This window comes from Komagataella phaffii, chromosome 4 (genome assembly GCF_000027005.1).
Source record: "Komagataella phaffii GS115 chromosome 4, complete sequence".
In the NCBI taxonomy this organism is placed as follows: domain Eukaryota; kingdom Fungi; phylum Ascomycota; class Pichiomycetes; order Pichiales; family Pichiaceae; genus Komagataella; species Komagataella phaffii.
In genome coordinates this window covers 200,320-224,021 of record NC_012966.1, presented here as the reverse complement: position 1 = coordinate 224,021, position 23,702 = coordinate 200,320, and the positions used below count along the sequence as shown (strand labels likewise).

Genomic DNA, 23,702 nt, shown 5'->3' with positions numbered 1-23,702 from the left:
ATTTATCATAACATCGTGCATGTATTAACAATCTGAGCTCACTAGTTTAGATAGGCAATAACTTCTTCATTTGATTGGTTCAGAACCTTTTTATCTTCTACAATTGATTCGGCTTGCTTGAATGCTTGTTTCAGTGGTTCAAACTTGGGGAATCTTGCTTCGATGCGCTTAGTAAACGAGTCAATCTGTTCAAGCCCACTTTCGTCGAACATCATTACTTCAAATACAATCTTTGTTAAATTGTGTAATGTTATTCTCATTTGCTTACCTGCTTCCGTGGTATCAGTACCGGCCTTAACTAACCAGTTTTCATAGTTCAGGGAAAACCACTGAAACAGTTCACCACGGGCATCGACATTACTCTTGAATCCCAGAAGACAAATTTCGATAAGCTTACTTGTGATGTTCGAAGCAACGTGGTTGAGGGTTTTTTTTATAAGTTGGACATTCTTGACATGACCAAGTGCAGACATGGCACTAGTCTGAATATCGACTTGACTGCCGCTGACTAGGTTCTGAACATTAATTTCAGCATTCTTTGCTAATGAGGCGATCTCCTTGTACTCCTTCTGGTCACATCTCCGTGCAGTAACAATTAACACAGCTGCCAAAAATTGTTTAGGAACTGATTTTTTTGGACCATGTGTTAGCTTTTTATAAAATTGTTTCACAGTCTTTACTGCTGGTTCATGTTCCGATTTACCTGCCATTGAAAGAATAGTGTTTCTAGTGTACAACTCAGTAGGTGGTAGGGTCGAATAGTCAACAGATTCCCATTCTAGCTTGTCAAACAGTTTAGCACTAATTCTTGAAACAAATGATTCTATGCGTCGTCTTGCTTCTTTGCTGTTCTTGACAGTATAAGTCTCAAGGGCATTCTGAACAGCCTCCAATAAGTTCAAAGCAGTATTGAGTGGAAGGAATTGAAGCTTTGCAGAATCCTCTCCGAATGCTTCTACAGTCTTCAACAAACCAATTATATCATCGTCACCTTGATACTTTTCCATGAGAATGGAGGAAAGATCTGTATAGAGAGAAGTCAGTTCGATAGCCGATAACTTATTCTCCTTGATTGCAGTGGCAATGTTATCGTAATATTCCAAAGAGTATTGGTAGATCATTGGGTTTGTATAATTGGCATTTAAAACGACAACGTCTTCAACCTTCAAGTCTAAATCTATTGATCTATCGGTGAGCATCTGTCGTGCGATTGTTCCATCTTTGAGTCTGATGGAGACAGGGACATGATATGGGACATCTTCAAGGTCTGTTTCTTCGATCCTTGTTCTGAAGAGGAATCTATGCTGTTCCAGATGAACTTTTCCTTGCGAATTAACTGTAGCTGACACAATTGGGAACCCAGGAGTACGTACCCAGGAATACATGATGGCAGCAGCATCAATTTTCTTCTTGTTCAACTCTGAATCAGTAACGTACTTGAAAAAATCTGATGGCTTGATGGACAAGTACTTATAATCTGCCAAGAACTGGGAGACGATAGCAAAAAAATCATTATTTGAATCGTCATTAGAAGAATTGAACAAGTTTGTTAGCATTCTAAGAACAAATACCCCCTTCTGGTAAGCATGTTCGTTGAATGCGTCTTGGATTGATTGAACCTTCTTTCGCTCTTCCCTGTAGATTGGAACGACGAACTTGGTAGCATCCCTTCTCATCATTTGATACATTTCCAGATTGGCTTGGCTGAGCCAAATGTCTTTATCATCGGGGTATTCGTTAATTTCTTCAAGAACCACAAGAGCAAGCCAGGTAGCAAATGCCTCATTGAACCACATGTGGCTCCAATCGTCGAAGGATACGAAATTGCCCATCCATTGATGGACCATTTCATGTACAATCACTTGTCGAACTTTAGTCAGGTGGGATGCGTACTCAGGGTCAGTTGTAGTGTCAGGTTCCACCAACAAATGAGGTGCAGCAATGGTAATTAAGCCTGAATTTTCCATACCACCATCGGTGAGATATGGTAAAGCGGCAAAATCTAGTTTCTTAAACGGACATGGAGACAAGCCAAATTTTGTGGCCATCAAAGGGAACGATTTAGACGCGACGTCCAAGGCATATTCAGTGAGTTTGGCATCTCCCTTCTGGACGTAAACTCGAAGTGGAAGTTCTTGACCAGCAACCTTCACTACTTTCTCGGTGAACTCCAAATCTCCAACGACAAACGCAAAGAGAGATACCAGTGTTGGGGGAGACTTTTCAAACAATACCATTTTTCTTGTGACTCCATCATCTTCGTTTTTCTCATCTGGTAGTAACTCTCCTGCCTCTACAGCAGTGTTGGAAATGCAAGTAAGATCAGCGTCTGTTTGAATGGACAATTGGATAGTGACCTTGTGAGTGACATCGTCGATACATGGGAATATTTGGCGTGCAAAGGTTGGCTGACAGTGCGTAGCAAATATCTGACCTGGGAACTGTTTTCCCTCCTCATCGGACCAGGCGTAATTGGATCTAAAGACACCTCTAGTTTTGTCTTCCGTGGATCGGCAGTTGGTGATCACTCCCATATAGAAAACACTACATTGAAAGAAGGGAGCGTTTCTATAAAGCTCAACTTTGTCACCGGTCAAAGTGAAAGTCACCGTGTGAACCGCCTTATTGTGTTTAACGGCGACCTTTTCCTTGAGGAATGAATCACCATCCTTAACTATGAAAAACGCATCTGTGACGAACAATTCTAAAGAGTGCAAAACGACTTCCAATTTTTGTTCGCCTTCCTCAATTGCGGCCGGCGGCACGTATCTCCTGTTCTTAACCATCCGAATACCGTTTGTTCCAGTGAAATTAGGTTTTTTCGGTAGGATATCCAAGTTCAAATCATAATGCTCAGGTAAGAACTCATTTGACAAAGTGAGTGGCAACTCTTGCGCTTTAACAGCCTGGGTGGATTCGGACTGTGCAGATTCGGATTGTGTCATTAGTTCTCTTAATCTGCTCTATAAATATTAACTGGGTGAAGAATTGCAGGGGATCTCCTGGAAGTATATATAGTAAATTTGGCTAGCGGTTGGAGGTGAAATGTTTAGTCTATCAGAGTGGAGAAGGGGTGCGAAAACGGGGGGTGAGTCGATGCAATTCTCAGGATGACTGTTCAAGAGGGGAGGGATATTCAGGTTAATAAATGCAATCGCAGTGGATGACCTTGCAAGATTTCCCGACGGACATCTACAGGGTTCTTAGAACAGGGAAGCTTAGGGGCTACTCGGTGATTGTCGCACTATCCATGAAATTAATTAAATATATAGTGGAATGTGAGCATAGGATGTCGGATGTTAGTTTTTCAAAACTGGAGAATTAGATCGACTCTTGCTGGTGTATAAACGCTTGGCTCCTGTAGAAACGTATGGATGTTCCTGGGAGTACTTAAAGGTCTCCATTATAGCTTGCTTTAAACGCTCAACAGCTTCTTTGGAATTCTGGAAATGGAAAGCGAATCTGGTTCCCATGATGTTTACGTTGTATTTCTCACCCATGGCTACTAGATGATCTGGGTCAATGCGGGCTTTCTTTTGGTCAACAAAAACAAAATTGGTATGAGTTGGGCATTCCAGTGGCACGCCATTGTCCTGCAAGAAGCGGGCCACATCTTTGGCGTACTCGTGAGATTGCCGCAGCTTTCCCAGGTTCTCATCAATAGCGATAGAGGCCATTCTGGCGATGAATCCACTCTGCCGTATACCACCACCATTCTGCTTCTTGAAGTGGTTGGCCTTGTCAATGAACTTTCTGTCACCAACCAAAACAGATCCCATAGGGCTTCCCAATGACTTGGACAGACACAATGAGATAGAGTCGAACAGCTTTCCGTACTCGCTCAATGGAGTATTCGTCTCAACAGAGGCGTTCCATAATCTGGCACCGTCACAATGCAGACGAACATCGTTTTCACGACACCATTCAGAGATGCGAGCGATCTCCTCTAGTGGGGTGATTATTCCATGGATCGTGTTCTCTAAGGAGACCACCTTGGTAGGGGCCATATGGATATCGCCATCGTCAGGAATATAGTTATCAACCACATCCTCCAATGTCAGATATAGTCCATTGCGTGGTGTGACCGGAGTGACCATTGCTTGAGATAGAGTGGCTAATCCACCAGCTTCATGCATATAAACGTGAGCACGGGAATCACAGAGGATACGATGAGGAGGTTGCATCAGATGACTGCGCAATCCGATTTGATTAGACAATGTACCAGAGACACAAAACAAACCTGCCTCCTTGTCGGCCATTTGAGCGACCTTCTCCTCCAAGTTCAAGGTGTCCAAATCTTCAGCATACACCGAGTCACCGACAGAAGCCAGTGCCACAGATTGGATCATTGAGGCAGTAGGCACTGTGAAGGTGTCACTTCTAAATTCATTTGCACAGGGAAAATCTTCCTTTGTCATAATTGGTGATGAAGCTTCTTCAGTATTTCTTAGCTGGAAAGGAAGAGGAAGAGATAGGTTTCCAGACAAATAGTGTTCGTGGACAGTGCCTTATATATGCTCAACTTTTCTTTTTTGGATAAGGCTCGCGGCTTTACTCATAATTGGAAAAGTTCAGTCATACTGGGACCTAGGAACAAGTGTAGCTATTTACGATTAAGTGATTTCAAAACATGTTTCAAACTTCAACTGGCAAATGGAGGCATCTTTTTCAGACAAGAGATAGGATTAGCCGGTTTTATCCTCTCAATTGCTATCGATTCATGAAATTTTCACTTGATTTATGCTGAACTTCTGGCATCTCTTTATCTTATTTTGATCCATACACGACTGGAAAACTACGGTCCCCTCAGTGGAGCTTGTCGTGTGTCTACCAAATACTTATCTATTGCCCAATCAGAACCCAGTTTTCGGCTGAAAAATATGCGCCCATTCACTTCCAGGAAATCCCATTGGCTCTCGCTGTATTACTCATCTTTCAGAATGATCCTGTTTGTAAAGGGAGTAAGGAATAGTCGTTATTTTGGTGATTCTATGGTGGGCATGTAGTAACAGATAGATTAGATAGGGAAAATAAAGTCTAAATGACAGGCATTGTGCAACAGGTGTAAGTTTTTAAGCTTTGGGGGGTGACTCCGAAGATTAGAGTTAACGAGTCAGAGAGAAGTCACATCGAGAAGTCAAACTAAAGTTACCGAATTGCGCGAATATCATTTTTGCAGGGTCAAAATCAGACACAATTCTTGCCTGGCTAAGATACTACCCAATGTTCCCATTTAGACTTTAATCCCTTTATGTCAATAACAGAGTCAAGAATCCCGCCAAGTCATCCATTCCTGCACTGTATCCTTTTGTTTTGTTACAATGCAACACCCTATTCCATCAGATCTAATCTGCAAGACCCACAACACATCGGAGACCTACTCCCCTCTTACCCACCTCTAATGAATCATGGCTCATAGTGATTCATCTGGAAAGCATATTTTCAGCACGATACATGACCCTGATTTACCACCATACAGAAGTTCTTTGATCAAGCAAGATGATTCGATCCCCGGGATAAGAACATTGAGACTCCAGTCTGTAATTGTATTGTTCTTATCCAGAATGGTGGGATCAGGTATCTTTGCAACCCCAGGAGGGATACTGGCGGACTGCCAGGGATCTGTGCTATTATTCATGGTTACTTGGGTTATAGGCGGTGTTATCGCCTTGTCTGGTACCTGTGTGTATCTGGAATTGGGATCTTACCTGCCCGTTAATGGTGCTACCAAAATCTTTTTGGAATTCATGTATCCTTATCCCCTTTACTACACAAGTTTCATCTTTGGTGCTTTTACAATATTATTCAATTTCAGTTCTACCAATGCTTTAGTGTTTGCCGAATACATTAGATATGCTCTTGGTTACTCCTATCAGGAATCTGCTATTAAATACCTGGCCATTACAGCCATCACTGCTGTGGTTTGTGCTCATGGATACTCCCGTAACGTCGGATTAGCAGTTCAGAATTTCATTGGGTTGATAAAGATCATACAAATATCGATGCTTTTTTTGACCTGTATTTACGTTTTTCTCTTTCCAGAATCTTTGACAGGCATTGAGAACCATCTTCATTTAAAAGACTTTACTTCTCTTCCTTCAACGTTTTCCAGTGTCTCTTATGCGACAGCAACTTTAAAAGCTATACACAGTTTTGGAGGTTGGACCAGTGCTTTCGCCGTCCAAAACGAAATAAAGAAACCCATTCAAACTCTCCGATTGGCGGCGATGATTTCCTTGGTCTCAATCATTGCTCTTTATATAACCATGAACCTTGCCTATCTGAAAGTCGTACCTCATAAGGATATTCAATTTGGTGGGCAATTAGTTGGAGCCCTTTTTTTCACCAAATTGTTTGGCCCATACTACGGACATGTATTATTCTCTCTATTCATAGCGCTTGCTTCTTTAGGGAACTTACTGGTGGTCGTTTTCGTAGATTCAAGACTCGTCGTTGAAGTTGCACGAGAGGGATTGGTCCCATTTTCCTCCATACTAAGATCAAACAGGCCCTTTCATACCCCATTGGCTGCATTGATAACTCATGGAATCCTCTCATCGTTGGTCATAATCATTCCAAGGAATAGAGTTTACAGTTATATCATCTCTCTCCAGTTCTACCCCAATCAGGTATTTCATGCTATCGTATGCCTCGGATTACTATTTCGAATTAGACGAAAATTTCCCAACGTTATAGCCCCAACAAGAGCACCAACCTTCGTTGTTTTCATTTGTCTTTTGGGAAGTCTTTCAGTTGTGCTATCACCATTCATTTCCAGCTCAAAGAATTCATTCAAAGATGCTAGTTTTGCCTTTATTGGTGTTGGAGCGTTACTTCTTCTCAGCTTTTGTTGGTTCATACTCTATTATTGGTGGCCGCTACGGGGAAATTTTTCGGTCGAAAGAGAATGGAAAGAGGACTCGTTTGACGGCATGACCTACTATGAATGTTACAAGTCTCTACGAAATGATGAATTAGACGACTATGGTTCTATTAATATTGAGAATAGAAGATCTCTAGGTGGCGCTAACTACTGAAGTACCATCTTGAAATCTTGTTCTAAACACTCTGTTGGCATTGGTGAACATTCCTTCTTTCAAAGATACAACAATGAACTGCGAGCCTTTAAACCTTGTTTTGATTAAATGTCCAATATTTTGAGTGTGACTTAGATCCAAAGCTGCGTCCACTTCATCGAGAATGTACATTGGAGCTGGTTTAAATTGCAACAATGCCAAAATTAATGATAATGCAATCAACGACCTTTGACCTCCAGAGAGTTCCACTAATGACTCCTTCCACACCTTACCCAGCATAACCTTAACTTCTAATCCATCTGTAACATCTTTGTTCTCGGGTGGCACCAGTTTAGCAAAAGAATTGGGCAATAGATCTCTGAAGATGTTTCCAAAATCCTCTGACACTTTCTTCCAAGTTTCAATCAGTGTGATTTTTTTATATTCATTCAACTTGTTGATCGTCTCTTCGATTTTGGCTTTATCTTTTTCGATAGTTCGAATCATCTGCTTCAAAGATCCCTCTTTCTTTTCCACGTTTTCAATAATAGACATAATGTTTGAATTCACTTTCCGTTTCATACCCTGAAATACACCCTTTAGCTGATCTATTCGTTCGTAGCATTCATGAACATTAATACTAGGATTCTCTTCAATTAACTTTTCCACGATATTGGAGTCCGAAACCCACTCATTTTCTTTAATCAAGTTTTCAACCGTTTGTTTATATGCCTTGCAGACGGACTTGACCTTTTCAATTTCATGGGATAACTTCTGGGTCTCCAGTTTATTCTCATTTATAAGCTTGTGCTTGGTGCTCAATTCGTTATTGAGATCATCTAACTCATCATTGAGATTCAGAAGCTTTTGCCTTTCATCCTCTAACTTGCCTCTTACTTTATCAAGTTCTTGTTCTTGATTCGTCATTTGCTGTTTTATTTCATCGCATTCAGCATTCAACTGAGAAACGTCTTTCTCCTGAACACCAGAATTCAGATCATCAAGGTCACCTTTCATTTTCTCTAAATCAAGCAAAGACTGTTGATAGTCTGAATACTTTAAGTTCATGGTCTCTTCAGCTTTTGGTATCTGGGATGCTAGAGATTTTACCTCATCTGCTAATTGTTTCAACTTCGAAGATTTATCAGAGCCAAATTCTTGGATATCCTTTTCAATTTGAGCAATTTCTTCCGTCAATTTTAAAACTATAGTGTTTTGGTTGTTCAACTTTTCGTTTATTTCTTCCAGCTGACTAATATTCTGTGCATTTTTCCGTATCGTTATGGTGGAGTGATGAGACTCTTGGTTCTTTTTACCTAATGATATCTCATGTTTCAACTTGTTTGCTTTCTGTTGTAAAGACTCCGTCTGCTTCACAATCCCCTGTTGTTGTTTCTGTTTCTCATTCATTTCTAAAAGCTCTTTCTTCATGTTAGCAATTTCTCTCTCAATGTTTTTGCATTTTTGTACAGTGGTCAACATCACACCGACGTTGTTTCTTGAACCACCTGTTAATGTGCCCTCAGGATCATAAGTATCACCATTCAACGTCACTGTTCTTGCCCTTATTTGGGGATGAAATGTAATTTTTTTGCAGTATCGGCATCGTCACAAACAAGACGCCCACCAAACGTAAACTTCATTGCCGCCTCTACATCTTTGTCATACGTAATGAGATTCAATGCTAGTTCAACTTTTCCAGGACAGAGTTCTTTGGCTTGCTGAACTTTTCGTGGATCAATGCAGTATGCAGAAATCTTGTTTAACGGAATGAAAGTTACTCGCTTCTTTAGCTGCCCCCCCTTCAAAAGTTGACTGGCAGTTTCTTGAGTATCAACAACAACATTATAGAGTTTACCACCCGCACATACTTCAAGTGCAGACACAGATTTCATATTCTTTTCGTCAACAGTGAATAACTGAGCAACAGTGCCCTTGACAGATCTTCGGTCAAATTGTGGGGATGGATTGGCAAAATGGAAATCTAAGTTAGCTACTCTTCGTTTAGAGTTTTCCAACTCATTTGTAGCTTTATATATTTGCTGTTCAATTTTGCTCTTCTGCTGTTGAAGATTGGTTATATTAGAGGGATGAAATCCCAGCTCATTTAATTTTTGAGTTATTGTACAGTACTCTTGCCCCTTACGTTCTAATTCATCCGTCAAAACTTTGTTTTCTTTTTCTGCTTCAAGAACTGCGGTTTTTTCAGTTTCAATTTCCTTTTGTAGGTGTAAGGACTGCATGTTTAGCTGCTCTTGAGACAGTAAAGCATCAGAGTGTTTCTTCTTTGCGTCTCGTAACTGGGAAGCGTATCCAGTAGTCGAAATACCTTGTGACGATATTCCTGTAGATAATGAAGAAAGCAAATCCTCCCTCTTTGAGTGGTTTTGCTTCAGTTTCGTTAACGAGTCTTTGGAATTTTGGTATTCTTTTTCAAGTAATGTAGTTTTTTCTTTCAACTTTTCAATTGTCGTTTCCATCTGCTTGATTTGCGATTTGTGCTTTTGTTTCAACGAGTTCGTTGATTTTATAGTATCTAGCTTTATCTGATGTGACGTTACCAACCGAGCCAACTCATTGGAGATGATAGTTTCCTGTTTTTCCAATTCTTTTACAGATGCATTGTTGGAGAGCTCGGTTTTTCTCTTTTCTTTGATGCGATTTATTTCTTCGTGGATGGACTTTGATTCTTTCTCCAATTGTTCAATACTTGACTCCAGCTCTCCCAATAAACCTTTTTGCTTATCGAGGAGTCTGCGTTGATGATCGTATTTCTTTGAAGAGTCTTTATAATCGTGAGCAGCAACTACCCGCGTCAATTTCTCCAGATCTGTTTGAATTTGCTGAAATTCCAGGAAAACTCTTCTTTCATTGGCCAATTTATCAAGCTTTGGGGTAATTTCCTCCTCCAAAAGAGATCGAATCTCTCGTAGCTTGACATCCTTCTTGGACATGGTTTTCTCCGCCTTTTCTCTACGATCTTCATACATTTTGGTTCCAGCTGCCTCTTCAATGAGCGAAAGAATCTCTGTTGGCTTCATATTCAACACCTTGGTAATCTTACCCTGCATAATCAAGAAATTGGGGTTATTGATGTTCAGCTGAACGCTTTGAAAAAGTTGCAATACAGTTTGCTGCTGTGCTCTGTGACCATTGATAAGGTATTTGGAAGTGCCTCCCAGCACGATCTGCCTGGTCACACTGATACTGGGGAGCTTCTCGAACCCAATTGGAGATTTGTCAGTGTCAGAGTTGTCAAACACTATAGTCACGCTTGCTTTTGTCACACCGGCCTGACCCCTTTTGTAGATCAGATCCTGCAAATTGGACGCTCTCACCGTGGTCATACTTGATATACCCAAAACAAAGCAAATGGCGTCCAAAATGTTCGATTTACCGGACCCATTCAGCCCAGTGATCGCATTGAACTGCGAGTCCCACCCAGAAATAACCGTTCTTGTGGCGTAAGACTTGAACCCGTCAATAATCAACTCCTCTACCTTCATTTGCAGTGAAGAGCGTCTTCAGGAGGACGGGGTAGAAGACGGAGTTTCAAAGAAAGCACACTAGATCAAACCCTTATCGTGTATGTTTACTCTGTTTGTTTCGTGTATTTATTATTGTTAGGCGGCGGAAGATGAGCTGTGTGTCCAGGGCACAGAACCGGGACATATGTACCGACCGCAAAAGATTACATAATCCTACCAAACAGGAAAAATTACTAGATGCTCCAGATAAGGAGAAATCGGGGACAAGAAAAACGCACGGGCATCTGCAACAGGCCAATTTCTGGGGCCAACTTTTCTATTTACCCTTCTAATTTTGAATTTTTTTCTCCTCTTTCAATTTCTTTGCTTTGAGGAAAAATGTCAGAAGAGTCTCCAATTGCCGCACGGAACGCCGCCAGGTCTTCCCGGAAGATTGACAACTACACCTCACTGAACTTCGTTGCCTTTCTGTCGGCCTGTTTCGTTAACATCTCCTTTGCAGTCTTTTTGACTTCCACCCAGACTTATTTCATCACCGATGTCTTGGGAATTGGCCAGAATGTGGGTGCCTATGTGGGAAGTTTAGGGTTTTTTGACGAGCTGCTGGCTATCATTGTGGTCCCCTTTATTGGAGCCCTGTGCGATAGAATCGGCTCCAGACCTATAGAGTTCGGAGGTTTATTGATTGTCGGTGCAAGTTTCATGGGCTATGCAGTTTTCGTCAATGAAACTGTTTACCCCGGAATGCTTTTCTGGAGATTGGTTTTCTCCGTGGGAAGTGCCTCCATCATGAGTATCATCACAGTTATGCTGATCGAGCTGAACAATTCTGATTTCAAGGTTTCTGAATTTTTCAGCCAAAATTTCTTTGGAAAATCTATTCAATTGGATGCTGAAACTCAGAGCACATTGGACGACACTTTATCGCAAGCAGCCGAGAGTCTAGAGGCTACCGGAGAGACTCGTGCATACACTGGTACGAATAGCGATATCATTGACGAAGGCGAGCTTAATGATGTGCAGCAAGTGAACGAGGTCAACAAATCCAAAGGAGGTGAAGGAAAAAGAGTTTCCTTGGTGGGAATTGCATCCGGTTTGGGTGCCATTTTCTCTGTTTCTGTATTCTTAAGAATGCCAGTATGGTTTGGTACTAGAAATCCTGCCGGCGTTGCATTGAAGAAATCCTATCTGGTTGTCGGTATTATTGCCATTTTGGTTGCCGTATTGCTGTTTTTCTCTCTATACAAGGACGATAAAAAGAAAATATTCAAGGACGATATTGATGAACTGTTTGATGACTTGAACATTCATGATGCTGACAGTGACTTGGACGACGATGTCGAAGAAGCCGAGTTGTTTTTGGGAACCTCTCATTCCTCTCACAAATCTTATCTGGAGTCTATCAAGTACGGGTTTCAACTATCTGTACAAAATCCCATGATTCTACTTGCTTTCCTTGGTGGCTTCATGGCAAGATGTCTCACAATCACGGTTACAGTATTCATCCCATTTTACATTAACCATTACTTCTACAAGTCTGGAAAGTGTTCTACTGAAAGCACTGACAAGGTTCACTGTCCAGACTCATACATCCTGGCTTCTATTCTCACTGGAATCTCAAACATGGCTGCCCTTATATTTGCACCTATTTTTGGTGTTCTCATTGACAAATTCAACAATCATGCTCACTTACTTTTGATTGTGAACACTCTGAGTCTGTTAAGTGCTGTTGGTGTAACCTTCATTAAGACACCAGATTCTTCAGCACTCATCTTTCTGTTCGCAACAATGTTAGGAGTCTCACAAATTGGGTTCATAATCATTTCAATGACCATGTTATCTAACATTTCCTCCAACCAAGAATACTACAAGAACAAGGGATCATTAGTTGGTGTCTACTCATTATTTGGATGTGTTGGAGTCTTAATTGTTAATAAGTTTGGAGGTTGGTTTGGTGACTGGTTCATGCATGGTCCATTTATTCTGTTAGCTCTATTTAACGTTTTATTCTTTATTGCTTTATTTGCATTGAAGGGTGTTAAGAAGAACGAATCCAGAGACTTTCAGTCAGTTTTACAAAGCTTTACTGGCACCCGTGTAGGACGTATGTTTTCCAACAACAGACATGTTCCAAACTCTGACGAGTTTTAGTATTTATAGGTAAAAATTTTTAGTATATAGGTCAAAATCCAAATTAGAAGTCAATTAGATGGATTATTTCTGAAAGTGGACCTTTTGAGCCCCTTGGAGGTTATAATTAAGAAGTATTTCAGAGTGTCATGACATACTGGAGTATAATCAATTCAATATATAAATTAGTGTAAAGATGTTGGAAGTCTGATAATACGATAATGTAACTCTCCCTGGCACTTCAAAATAGACCGAAGAAGAATTAAATCATTCACCCTACGCCACTCTAATCATACAGACACCTTCCTAACGAAGTCTTCCATAAGGTACCTTTCAACTACCACCTTATGATACCTCACACAGCTTGCCCAATAAGGCACGTGACCAGCACTAGGGTTAACCCGCGAACACAAGAACCCTCATACTCCCCAAAAAAAAAACCAATAAAAAATTTCAAGTCCTCTTACAGCAAGAAACATTAACACAACATGGGTAGAGTTATTCGTGCTCAAAGAAAGGGTGCTGGTTCCATCTTCACCGCTCACACTCGTCTGAGAAAGGGAGCTGCCAAGCTTAGAGCTTTGGACTCTTCCGAACGTGAAGGACAGATCCGTGGATATGTTAAGCAGATCATTCACGACCCTGGTAGAGGTGCTCCTTTGGCCAAGGTTATCTTCCGTGACCCAACCAAGAAGGGTTTGCGTGAGGAGACTTTTATTGCCAATGAGGGTTTGTACACTGGTCAATTCATCTATGCTGGTAAGGATGCTTCTTTGAATGTTGGTAACATCCTGCCTTTGGGAGCCCTTCCAGAAGGTACTATTATCTCCAATGTTGAGGCCAAGCCAGGTGACAAGGGTACCATCGGTAGAACTTCCGGAAACTACGTTATTGTCATTGGACACAACGTTGAGGAGAACAAGACCAGAGTTAAGCTGCCTTCCGGTGCTAAGAAGATCATTTCTTCCAACTCCAGAGGTGTCATTGGTGTTGTTGCCGGTGGAGGAAGAATCGACAAGCCATTGTTGAAGGCTGGTAGAGCTTTCCACAAGTACAGAGTTAAGAGAAACTCTTGGCCAAGAACCAGAGGTGTTGCCATGAACCCTGTCGACCACCCTCACGGTGGTGGTAACCATCAACATATTGGTAAGGCCTCCACCATCTCCAGAAATGCTGTTGCTGGTCAAAAGGTTGGTTTGATTGCCGCCAGAAGAACCGGTTTGTTGCGTGGTACTCAAAAGACCCAAGATTAAACTATGTAACTAACGAAACAGCATGTACTAATAGAACCGTATCGAGAATATTTATTTAGGTGAGTAGTAGGAGTGAACCAGACAGTCAATTTAGTGAGCTGTCCCAGCTTTTGTGCATTCCAGAATTGCCGGTCAAATTGGTTATGGGTTATGGGGCTTTTCCGATTGAGGTTCAGTTTCTGCGGTTATCTCTTTCTTGACCTGGTCTTTTACAGGCTGTTCTTTCTCCCCATGATTATTCTTTAGCTGAAGATACCGCTTAGCCTGATAATGTCGTCGTTTTGTAATCAAAATCTTTAGTTGGGCATCGTCTGAGGTTTCCTTTGGCTTCTGGGGTTGTTAGTAGGAACGTAGGAACCATAGTAACTTTTACACATACATTCTTATGATTGCGAAGTAAGCTGAGTCTGCTGCTTGGCTCCCGAAGTACTTTCTCTTTCTCTACCGGTTGATTCTCCTTCTGGTGCTCCTAAACGATTGTGTTAGAAGGGATTGACAACAGACTGTGGAATAGTACATACTCTTTTGAAATAAAAATGCTTGAATCTAGAGTTTCCTCTTTTCAATGGATTTTGTTTCTGATCTTCCTCTGCTTTGCTACTCTCTGGGGAAGATGCCTCCTCCTCTATTGTCTATCACCAGTTAGATAACGTTTATCTAGACATCTAATCCACTTACAATTACCTCAATTCCTTCTGCGATTTCGTCAATAGCCAAAGGTGCCAGGCTTGAGTCGTCCTCGTCCTGTTCGATGACTGTGCTGATTACACTGTTTGACTTTAGATCCGTCTTGTTCATCGCTTCAACTGTCATTCTCAGTTGTTCGTTCAGGTGATAAATTTCCGGCCGACCACTACACAAAGCTAATACGCAAACATGCTGCGGGGGCTTTGTGTCTACAGGACCTGCCCTACCCCAGCTTCTCTTCCAGTCAAATGCATGCAACACTTCTCTGTTGTACCGTTACAATCTCATCTCCCAACCTTACGTAATCAATTCTTTTTCTTTCTTTTCCCTGAAAATTTTTTTTTAAGGAAAAAAAAAAATTAGAGCAAAAAACTTAGGCTTCTCTCTAGTGTTCTCCTTCATTCACAGTAACCATGCAATTAACTTGGAAGGATATTCCGACAGTGCCAACGTCAAATGACATGTTGGACATTGTTCTTAACAGGACACAGAGAAAAACCCCAACGGTGATCAGACCAGGTTTTGCTATCACTCGTATTAGAGCTTTCTACATGAGAAAGGTAAGATATACAGCAGAAGGTTTTGCCGAGAAGTTCACCGACTTGCTGCAAGGTTTCCCCAATATAGACGATGTTCATCCCTTCCACAGAGATCTTATGGATACCTTGTACGAGAAAAACCATTACAAAGTGTCTCTATCAGCCATTTCCAGGGCAAAGGCTATGATCGAACAGGTCGCCAGAGATTATGTCAGACTTTTGAAGTTTGGTCAGTCGCTGTTCCAATGTAAGCAGTTGAAGAGAGCTGCCTTAGGTAGAATGGCCACTATCGTGAAGAAATTGAAGGATCCTATGGTTTATCTGGAGCAAGTTAGACAGCATTTGGGTCGTCTTCCATCCATCGACCCTAACACCAGAACACTATTGATCTGTGGTTATCCTAACGTCGGAAAGTCCTCTTTCTTGCGTTGTATCACCAAGGCTGATGTCGAGGTTCAACCTTATGCCTTCACCACCAAGTCATTGTATGTCGGACACTTCGACTACAAATATTTGCGATTCCAGGCAATTGATACCCCTGGTATTCTTGACAGACCCACTGAAGAGATGAACAACATTGAAATGCAGTCTATTTATGCCATTGCACATCTGAGATCCTGTGTTTTGTACTTCATGGATCTCTCAGAGCAGTGTGGGTTTTCAGTCGAAGCCCAAGTGCGTTTGTTCCACTCCATTAAGCCATTGTTTGCCAACAAGACTGTGTTGGTCGTGGTTAACAAGACGGATATCATCAGTATTGAGGATCTAGACCCTGAGAGAAGAGAGCTGCTGTCCAGTATTGAGAAAGTCAGTGGTGTTGAGATTATGCAAACCTCTTGTTACGAAGAGGACAACGTTATGAAGGTCAGAAACTCTGCCTGTGAAAAATTGTTGACTTCCAGAATTGAGCAGAAGCTGAAGGGATCATCCCGTATCTCCAATGTTCTTAACAAGATCCACGTTGCTAAACCACAGGCCAGAGACGACGTCGACCGTGCTGCATACATTCCAGACGCTGTCAAGACTCTTAAGAAATATGATCCCGAAGACCCCAACCGTAGAAAGCTGGCCAGGGACATTGAGGCTGAGAATGGAGGTGCTGGTGTATTCAACATCAACCTTAAAGACAAGTACATGTTGGAGGATGACGAGTGGAAGAATGACATTATGCCAGAAATATTGGATGGTCGTAACGTTTACGATTTCTTGGATCCTGACATCGCTGCCAAATTGCAAGCTTTGGAAGAGGAAGAAGAGCAATTGTCCAAGGAAGGATTCTACGACTCAGATTCGGAGATTGAGGATGAGGAAGTCGAAGACATCAAGGAAAAGGCCAGATGGATCCGCAACAAACAGAAGATGATGATCAACGATGCCAAGATGAAGAAGAACAACAGTAGATCTGTCATGCCTAGAACTAAGGTTACCCACTCTGTTGCTAATTTGAAGGATCACATGTATAAATTGGGACACGAGACTTCTGGTTTGAACGCAAGCGTGAAGAGAGCCAGTGCCCAGCAGAGCCGTGGATCTGAGATTGTCAGAAAAGAGGCTTCTGCTGATACTAAACGTCCTCACACTATGTTGCTCCAAAGAGACAGACGAAGTGACGGTGTTAGCGATGGATCTCTTCGTTCCAAGGTTGACAGAGTAGCTAAGATGCATCTGCGTGAGAGAAACAGACATACTAGAAAGGGTGAAGGTGACAGAGCTGATACTGCTAGTTTGCCTAAGCACCTGATTGCAGGTAAGCGTGGTAACGGTAAGACTGACCGCCGTTAGTTGTTATTAGTTAAAGTGATGGGAATTTAGTCATTTTTTTGTAATTTAAAAAAATCCATAGGAACTATATATAGTCGCTTTTTGATGTCTATATGTCGATCAATAGTCGATCCAAAATTGAGTGTCTTCGTCAATACGAGTTCCAGCCTCGTTTTGTCTTCCATGTAGTGGAGCATCGAAGAGATGGCGCAAGTTGGCTCTACTACCAGACTTTGAGTTTTTCCGTTTTAGTTCTTGGGGTGTTAGCAGGTCAGAGAGACTGCTGGGCAGAAAGTCCTCTGCACCCAGGGCATTCATATTTTCGGCACCATCAACTTCGTCGTCCGAAATAGCACACCCAGATATTAGTTGATTTAGTTCAGCTTTGGACACTGTGTGATTAGAAAAAGAGCCTCTGGAAAACGAACCTCTAGAGAAAGACCCTGTCGAAAAAGATGGTCCAGACAATCGCCTTTCCTTTGAACCTGTGCCTGACCAAATGGAGTTTGTATTGCTGAAGGGAGACGATGCCATCTGTGATGTTACTGTTCGAGTAGGAGAGGACATGCTGGAAGCTTGATCATCAGATGTTTCTGGATCTTTGTGTATCTGCTGACTTAAACCCTGGGAAGAGGACAGAGATCGTTCATGTTTTGGCACCTGATAAGCTTGATTTAGAGCCTTCAGATTAACCTTTTTTCCCTCCGGAGAAATATGCACCAGTGCACATTTCGATCCGAATTTGCATGTTCCTTTCTGAAAATATTTGCAAGTTGCTGCCTGGCTTGTTTGGGTTAAAGTGTGGGAAAAGGGACATGAAGAACCAGCTTGACAGGCCCCTTGACGGTAGAATTTGCAGGGAACATGCGACAAATTCCTTGATGTGGGACTTTTAGAGGAGTTGGAGCCACTCAGTTGTAAAGATGCTGCCGTTGCTGTAGCTGCAAACGCTGCCACACCGACATTCGATTCTGCTATAGGAGACGTTCCACCCTCCACAATTGACTTGAGATTAGGATTTATGTTCAGCATATCGTTGCTGATGGTCACTGGAGTCTGATTTTGTTTGCTGGTCGAAATTTTAAGCTCTTTGGTAGCCAATGGGGAGGCCAATCCGCTGGTGGACTCGGCAAGACTATTTTTAGGCCCGCTAAACCGTCTTGTGGAGGAGGAGTGAAATGAAGCCTCCAGGGGAGGCCGCATTCTTGTTTCGGGAGACTTTGCCATGAAAGGTGAAGGAACTATCTTTATAGATTGGATTTATTCTACTATTTTGCGATACTTATTGATAAGGCCTTGCTCTATTGTTGCCTAAGAAGTGGGTAGGGATAACTACTCCTTATCAGTATGAAAGAGGATTAATGATTGATAAGAAGCACGACTTTGATGCTGCAAGTGTCGCGATACTTAACACTACTGCCCCATCTACTCGTTATAGTGGTAAACCAGGTAGTTTGGAAGACCAAAGACTTGGTAGCCCAGACGTTTGGCCATCTTAGCAAATCCTTCAGTCTCAATAAGATGGTAAAATGGGAAACTTGGGAACATGGCACCATCTCTATGCACTTCTGCTTTAACTAGCACTGCAGTACCTCCAACACCATCCAGTTGCATTTCTGTACTCAAATCTCCATGTGGATCATAGAAATGTGCCATCAATGCTCTGAAGGTGGGAAGCTCTGCGTAGCCTTCTACGATGATTTCATCTGGTCCCAAAGTAGAAGCCAACCGTAGACCCTCCTCTGATTCTACCCAGTTGTTGTAATCGTAGGGTCTAATGTCATTTTTCTTGGTCTCCTCGTTGTAATATCTTTGGTAACAGTTAGCAGCTATCACTGCTTTGTTGTGGGTGGCTAAATCTTGAATCAGAGTTTTTGGCGTTTCTACAACGTCAGCATCGAGCCATAACACCCACGAAGTGAAGGGGCCTAAGGTTGAGAACAATAACGAATTTCTTGCCAAAGCCATCTTTGATCGACGTTCTTTTTGAGCCTTTAAAGCGTGTCTATCTTTCTCTAACTGTGATTCCACGGATTCACTATCCTGTCTGAGTATGGTTACACGAGCGAATCTTGCCGATTCGGTGGAAGATCTCTGAACGGCCTTGACTGCGGTTTCCAATTTCTTGACGACTTCATCACCAGCCTTTCCACGTGGAACAATAAATCCTAGCTCCATTAGTTCTCTTGGATAGGAGAGGGCCAATAAATTATCCCAATATTCGGGATAAAACTTGGACATGGGAGTCAGCACCAAGACTTGTTCTTTGTTGAACGCAGGCATGACAGTAGTCTCAAGTAAGTTCATATTATAATGCATAATGTGATTTTTGGCCATTTCGTCCGGCCCAGGAGGGATTTTGCTTGACAATAGCCATCCTTGTGTTTTATCTTTGTATGAATACTTTGGCTTCTTGGACGAAGATTGCCCGATTCCAAATAGTAAATACACAACGAGGACCAAAAACAAGATGGGCGCCACTATTTGCGACGGCTTCCTTCTGATCTGGTGGAACAAATGGTTTTTATTGGGCACCAACATTGGAATGGTCTAGTGAGTGGGAGGAAACAACACGCTGAACCTCAGGCATTTTGATTGAAACTAATTCCTCGGTAGTCGCGAAAGGAGAAAAAAAAAGCTTAAGAAGAGCCGATCAGAGTGGGTGAAAAGATAAAAAAAAACCGTTCTCCGCCGCCGACAAGAAAAACTTGGACGGGCTACCAGACTACCAGGAAAGAAAGTACCAATTAATACCAGTATCACTGGGGCCTCGTTTACCTTAAAATTACTAAGCTAACTTATCCTATTTCAAAACCTTACCATCAGCAATCTCCTTCTCTTCACCGTTGACAACAATTGGCTTATCCCAAGCCAACATGTTGTTGAAGAACTCACGGTCTTCCTCACTGTTAGGGTCCAACTTCTCGTAAGAGTAAGACTCCCAGTCTGGAGCGACCTCAAAAGCTGGCTTGTAGTCTTGTCCTCTGACCATGAAACCACCGATGATACCGTTGTTGTTGTTCTCTCCGTACACTACAGCACATCCGAACATGTACTTGATCGAACCGGTCAATCTGGCAAAGAAACCTCCAATCAAGTTGTTTGACATGAAGGTCAAGGTCAATTCATCATTGTATTTGTAAGTGACCTTCCACAAGGACCATTCATCGGCGTCAAAGTGTTCCCAGAACCATGGAATTGCAGACTCTCTGGTCTCCTCATTGGAGTAGAATCTCTTCCATTCGTCAATGGCCAACTTTGGTTTTCCAAGAGCTTCCAATGGGTGTTTTGCCTTCTTCTCAACAGGTGGCTCATCAGATTGCTCAGCAGCAGCAGGAGCAGGCTTCTTCTCTTGCTTTGGTTTCTCCTCCTTCTTCTTTTCTTTCTTTTCCTTCTTAGGAGGGACGTATTCGACAGGCTTGTCTCTTGGCTTGAAGTCAACGTATCTCCAAGACAGAACTGGGTGGGCTGACACAGTGCTGAACCATCTGAAGATGTCCTGGTGCTTGGAAATCCATGCCTTGTCGAAAATAGTCTCCAGACTTCTTCCAATAACAGTAGCGGCGAACAGATCAGCAACGGTGATTCTTTCACCGACCAAGTAAGTAAATTCAGACAATCTTGCCTCAATTATTTGAATAATAGTATCCAATCTCTCAGTGGCAGCATCAATGTCCTTCTTGTTGTATGGAGCCTTACCCAACAAAGGTAGGAAGATTCTAGCACTGGTTGAAATGACCTCAGTGTTGAAAAAGGAAATCCACTTGTTGACTTGAACCTGCTCAAGTTCGGTAGTTCCCTTCAATTTCTTCTCACCGGCCAAGTTCAGTACTAAATTGTTAGAAAACAAGTTCAAAAAGATTTCTGAATTCTGATTGCTTCGTCCTTGATTTGATTGTGAATAGCCCTTCTACGAAATGTTTCTTCAGAGTTAAATAATCTCGACACGGATTTTAAGACAGGGATAACTGTTTAAATGATAATATTTCTCATCACTGAAATTCTCGGAACGTGAAAAAGGAGAATCCGATTCAGAAGGACAATGCACAATCAAAGGAAAAATGAAGCAAAACAAAACAACAGAATGCAAAAATGTAATGTTAAAATTTACTTACAGTGCTCAATGACAGCAGAAACCTCTGTCAACTTCAATCCCTTAGGACCAACGAAGGCAGGGATATAGTTCAATGGGAAGTACTTCTTGAATTGCTCGTCTTCTTTGTTGGAGATCTTAACGTCCAACTTGAAGTATTGAACTAATCCCTTTGGAACAACTCCACGGGTTTGTTCAGTAATGAAAAGGGTTCCTTGAGACATGTCGTTTAATTTGTAACAAAGTTAGGAAGAGAAGAAAAGAAGGAGCTTTGGCAAAAAAATTTGAAGCTTTCAAACGGTGAGTCGTGGAAATAATTGGGTGTGTACTGACCAGACTATGGGAACTGCACACACGCATCCACAGATGGTGTGAGAAGAACCACAAACCAGTTGAGGCAATTTCGGCGGAGCTGGACAGAGGATGTTAGGATCACCCGACCCAAACCCTTCAAAATTGCTTACATAATACCTATTGTACATGAAAAATTACACTCTCTTTTCCAATCAGTAATCGGATTAGATCTTTGTCTCACCCTGTTCCCTTCCTAGAAGCATGCTGAGACAGACCAAGTACATTTCTAGGAGGTGCAGTGTTTGTATTTGGAGAAGGGGCCTGTCTTCCCGAGTGCAGCTCCCTGACAGGGAAACTACCGTGGCCAAGTTTGTGTTTCCCTCTACTACGCATACCATTGGTAGCGTAGCACTGTCGTTGGAGAAGTACTTGGGCAAAGAAATTACCCTGCATGGATGGATGAACAGCAAGCCCAGAAAAGTTTCAAAACGGCTAGCGTTTGGTGAATTGAGAGATTACAACGGTGATATCACTCAAATTGTCATAGCTGATGAAGAGATGATATCTTTACAGCTACAATTGGAAGACGCTATTGCAGTCACCGGCACGATATCAAGGAGAAGACCCAAGAAGGACCAAAGCGAGGAGTCTGTGGGAAAACTATGGGATTTAAACGTTATAAAATTACAAATCCTAAACCGTTCGAATCTTGTCCCATCTCAGTTGAAATCACTAGACGTAGCGTCACCCGATTACCCACCTGAATACCGTTACTTACAACTCAGATCGAAGTTTTTTCAAGATGCTCTTAAGCTGCGGGCAAAGGCTTTGCAACGTGTCAGATCCACTTTAGATTCCCTTTCATTCACCGAGATTGAAACACCTCTCCTTTTCAAATCTACTCCGGAGGGCGCCAATGAGTTCTTGGTTCCCACCAGACGAAAGTCTTATTTCTATGCACTTCCGCAATCTCCACAGCAATACAAACAGCTCTTGATGGCAAGTGGCGTCAAATCATACTATCAAGTTGCTCGCTGTTTCCGAGATGAAGACTTAAGGGCTGACCGCCAACCTGAATTCACACAGATAGATATAGAGATGAGCTTTGCAGACGGAAAACAAGTCAGACACGCGGTGGAACAAGTTGTCAATAATGTCTGGTTAGATGTCAAAAAGTCTCCACTCTATGTTCCTTTTGGAACTGACCAGCTAGTTAGGTCCAACGAATTCCCATTGATGTCATACAAATCAGTTCTAGAGTTATATGGGATTGATAAACCTGATTTAAGGTCATCATTACGATTTCACGATATATCTGAATTCACAACAAGAGTTGCCAACCCTGATTTCCCTGTTTTCGAAGTGTGTGTTTTGAAACAAGCATTTGAAGGATCGCATTATACGATTCCTGACTTGCTCATACAACCCGATAATTATAAATCTAGGAGACCAGCAATGTTTGCCATTAAATCCACCACTGACTTGAACAATTGGCACCAGCATTTCTCTGAGTATGCTGATATCGATTCCTCTAAACTTGAAGAGCTTACGGCCAAGCTCAATCTTCAACCTGGTGATATAATTACCGGAGCTGATAGAGCCATTCTGCCATATGAGAATCCAACTCCCCTGGGACGTTTTAGACAACTTGCCATTGAACAATTCCCTACAAAATGGAGAAGAACAGTGGCTAACAGTGAAGAAGACACTTTAAAAGACTTGAGTGTTGCTACTTGGGTAGTTGATTTCCCGCTGTTCAATCCCGTAGAAGAAGACCAACTAAGCGGAAAGCAAAGCTATCCACTTTACAAAAAGAACCAATATGAGTCTACCCATCACCCGTTCACCATGTGTTCACCTGCAGATTACGATCTTCTCTCAACCGATCCTTTGGCGGTACATGGTGAGCATTACGATCTGGTTGTCAACGGAGTTGAAGTTGGAGGAGGTTCAAGAAGAATTCATGACTCTAATCTACAACAGTATATTTTCAAAGAGATTCTCGGGATCCAAGATCCCCATCGGTTGTTTGGACATTTGTTGGGGGCTTTCGAATCTGGATGTCCTCCCCATGCTGGCTTTGCTATTGGGTTTGACAGACTCTGTGCAATGCTTTTAGGGTCCACAAGTATCCGTGATGTAATTGCATTCCCCAAGAACCAAAAAGGACGAGACCCTGTTACAGAGAGTCCCAGCATGGTTCCTTCCAAGACTTTAGAAAAGTATCATATACGGGAGATTGAGGCCTGTCACCAGTAAACTACAACGGCAAGCCATTGGAAGATTAGATCATAGCAATGGGAGCTTTGTAAGATGTTCCACATGAAAACAATTCCCTGATCTACCCCGGATCTTCCAGAGGGCTTACGTATTTGGTTTCGCCCGCCCCCAGACTGTCACTCCACCTCCTCGCTCTTCGCTCGTCGCTCCTTTCCCGGTGC

At 42.2% G+C, this 23,702-nt stretch overlaps 12 protein-coding genes across 12 annotated transcripts; 5 read left to right on the top strand and 7 right to left on the bottom strand.

The window, feature by feature from the left end:
- Nucleotides 1–41: 41 nt before the first annotated feature.
- Nucleotides 42–2,945, bottom strand: PAS_chr4_0113 (uncharacterized protein; the record flags this gene model as incomplete). Its single annotated transcript, XM_002493472.1, has 1 exon — nt 42–2,945. One exon carries the CDS (start codon nt 2,943–2,945, stop codon nt 42–44), a length of 2,904 nt encoding a protein of 967 aa, XP_002493517.1.
- Nucleotides 2,946–3,299: 354 nt separating this feature from the next.
- On the bottom strand, nt 3,300–4,418 carry PAS_chr4_0112 (Threonine aldolase; the record flags this gene model as incomplete). The annotated part of the gene is made up of 1 exon (XM_002493471.1): nt 3,300–4,418. One exon carries the CDS (start codon nt 4,416–4,418, stop codon nt 3,300–3,302), a length of 1,119 nt encoding a protein of 372 aa, XP_002493516.1.
- A 990-nt stretch (nt 4,419–5,408) lies between these two features.
- PAS_chr4_0111 (Low affinity methionine permease, similar to Mup1p) lies at nt 5,409–7,037 on the top strand (the record flags this gene model as incomplete). Its single annotated transcript, XM_002493470.1, has 1 exon — nt 5,409–7,037. The coding sequence occupies one exon, from the start codon at nt 5,409–5,411 to the stop codon at nt 7,035–7,037; it is 1,629 nt and encodes a 542-aa protein (XP_002493515.1).
- PAS_chr4_0109 (Component of the condensin complex, essential SMC chromosomal ATPase family member) lies at nt 7,017–10,522 on the bottom strand (the record flags this gene model as incomplete). Its single annotated transcript, XM_002493469.1, has 2 exons — nt 7,017–8,524; nt 8,629–10,522. 2 exons carry the CDS (start codon nt 10,520–10,522, stop codon nt 7,017–7,019), a joined length of 3,402 nt encoding a protein of 1,133 aa, XP_002493514.1.
- A 360-nt stretch (nt 10,523–10,882) lies between these two features.
- Nucleotides 10,883–12,655, top strand: PAS_chr4_0108 (Hypothetical protein; the record flags this gene model as incomplete). The annotated part of the gene is made up of 1 exon (XM_002493468.1): nt 10,883–12,655. The coding sequence occupies one exon, from the start codon at nt 10,883–10,885 to the stop codon at nt 12,653–12,655; it is 1,773 nt and encodes a 590-aa protein (XP_002493513.1).
- Nucleotides 12,656–13,122: 467 nt separating this feature from the next.
- PAS_chr4_0107 (60S ribosomal protein L2) lies at nt 13,123–13,887 on the top strand (the record flags this gene model as incomplete). Its single annotated transcript, XM_002493467.1, has 1 exon — nt 13,123–13,887. The coding sequence occupies one exon, from the start codon at nt 13,123–13,125 to the stop codon at nt 13,885–13,887; it is 765 nt and encodes a 254-aa protein (XP_002493512.1).
- Nucleotides 13,888–14,146: 259 nt separating this feature from the next.
- Nucleotides 14,147–14,700, bottom strand: PAS_chr4_0106 (Hypothetical protein; the record flags this gene model as incomplete). Its single annotated transcript, XM_002493466.1, has 3 exons — nt 14,147–14,356; nt 14,409–14,519; nt 14,572–14,700. The coding sequence occupies 3 exons, from the start codon at nt 14,698–14,700 to the stop codon at nt 14,147–14,149; spliced, it is 450 nt and encodes a 149-aa protein (XP_002493511.1).
- Nucleotides 14,701–14,987: 287 nt separating this feature from the next.
- PAS_chr4_0105 (Putative GTPase that associates with free 60S ribosomal subunits in the nucleolus) lies at nt 14,988–16,895 on the top strand (the record flags this gene model as incomplete). The annotated part of the gene is made up of 1 exon (XM_002493465.1): nt 14,988–16,895. The coding sequence occupies one exon, from the start codon at nt 14,988–14,990 to the stop codon at nt 16,893–16,895; it is 1,908 nt and encodes a 635-aa protein (XP_002493510.1).
- Nucleotides 16,896–16,994: 99 nt separating this feature from the next.
- PAS_chr4_0104 (Zinc-finger protein of unknown function) lies at nt 16,995–18,101 on the bottom strand (the record flags this gene model as incomplete). Its single annotated transcript, XM_002493464.1, has 1 exon — nt 16,995–18,101. One exon carries the CDS (start codon nt 18,099–18,101, stop codon nt 16,995–16,997), a length of 1,107 nt encoding a protein of 368 aa, XP_002493509.1.
- A 198-nt stretch (nt 18,102–18,299) lies between these two features.
- Nucleotides 18,300–19,415, bottom strand: PAS_chr4_0103 (Subunit of Golgi mannosyltransferase complex also containing Anp1p, Mnn10p, Mnn11p, and Hoc1p; the record flags this gene model as incomplete). The annotated part of the gene is made up of 1 exon (XM_002493463.1): nt 18,300–19,415. The coding sequence occupies one exon, from the start codon at nt 19,413–19,415 to the stop codon at nt 18,300–18,302; it is 1,116 nt and encodes a 371-aa protein (XP_002493508.1).
- Nucleotides 19,416–19,677: 262 nt separating this feature from the next.
- Nucleotides 19,678–21,191, bottom strand: PAS_chr4_0102 (elongation factor 1 gamma domain-containing protein; the record flags this gene model as incomplete). Its single annotated transcript, XM_002493462.1, has 2 exons — nt 19,678–20,705; nt 20,990–21,191. The coding sequence occupies 2 exons, from the start codon at nt 21,189–21,191 to the stop codon at nt 19,678–19,680; spliced, it is 1,230 nt and encodes a 409-aa protein (XP_002493507.1).
- Nucleotides 21,192–21,522: 331 nt separating this feature from the next.
- Nucleotides 21,523–23,520, top strand: PAS_chr4_0101 (Mitochondrial aspartyl-tRNA synthetase, required for acylation of aspartyl-tRNA; the record flags this gene model as incomplete). Its single annotated transcript, XM_002493461.1, has 1 exon — nt 21,523–23,520. One exon carries the CDS (start codon nt 21,523–21,525, stop codon nt 23,518–23,520), a length of 1,998 nt encoding a protein of 665 aa, XP_002493506.1.
- Nucleotides 23,521–23,702: the final 182 nt, after the last annotated feature.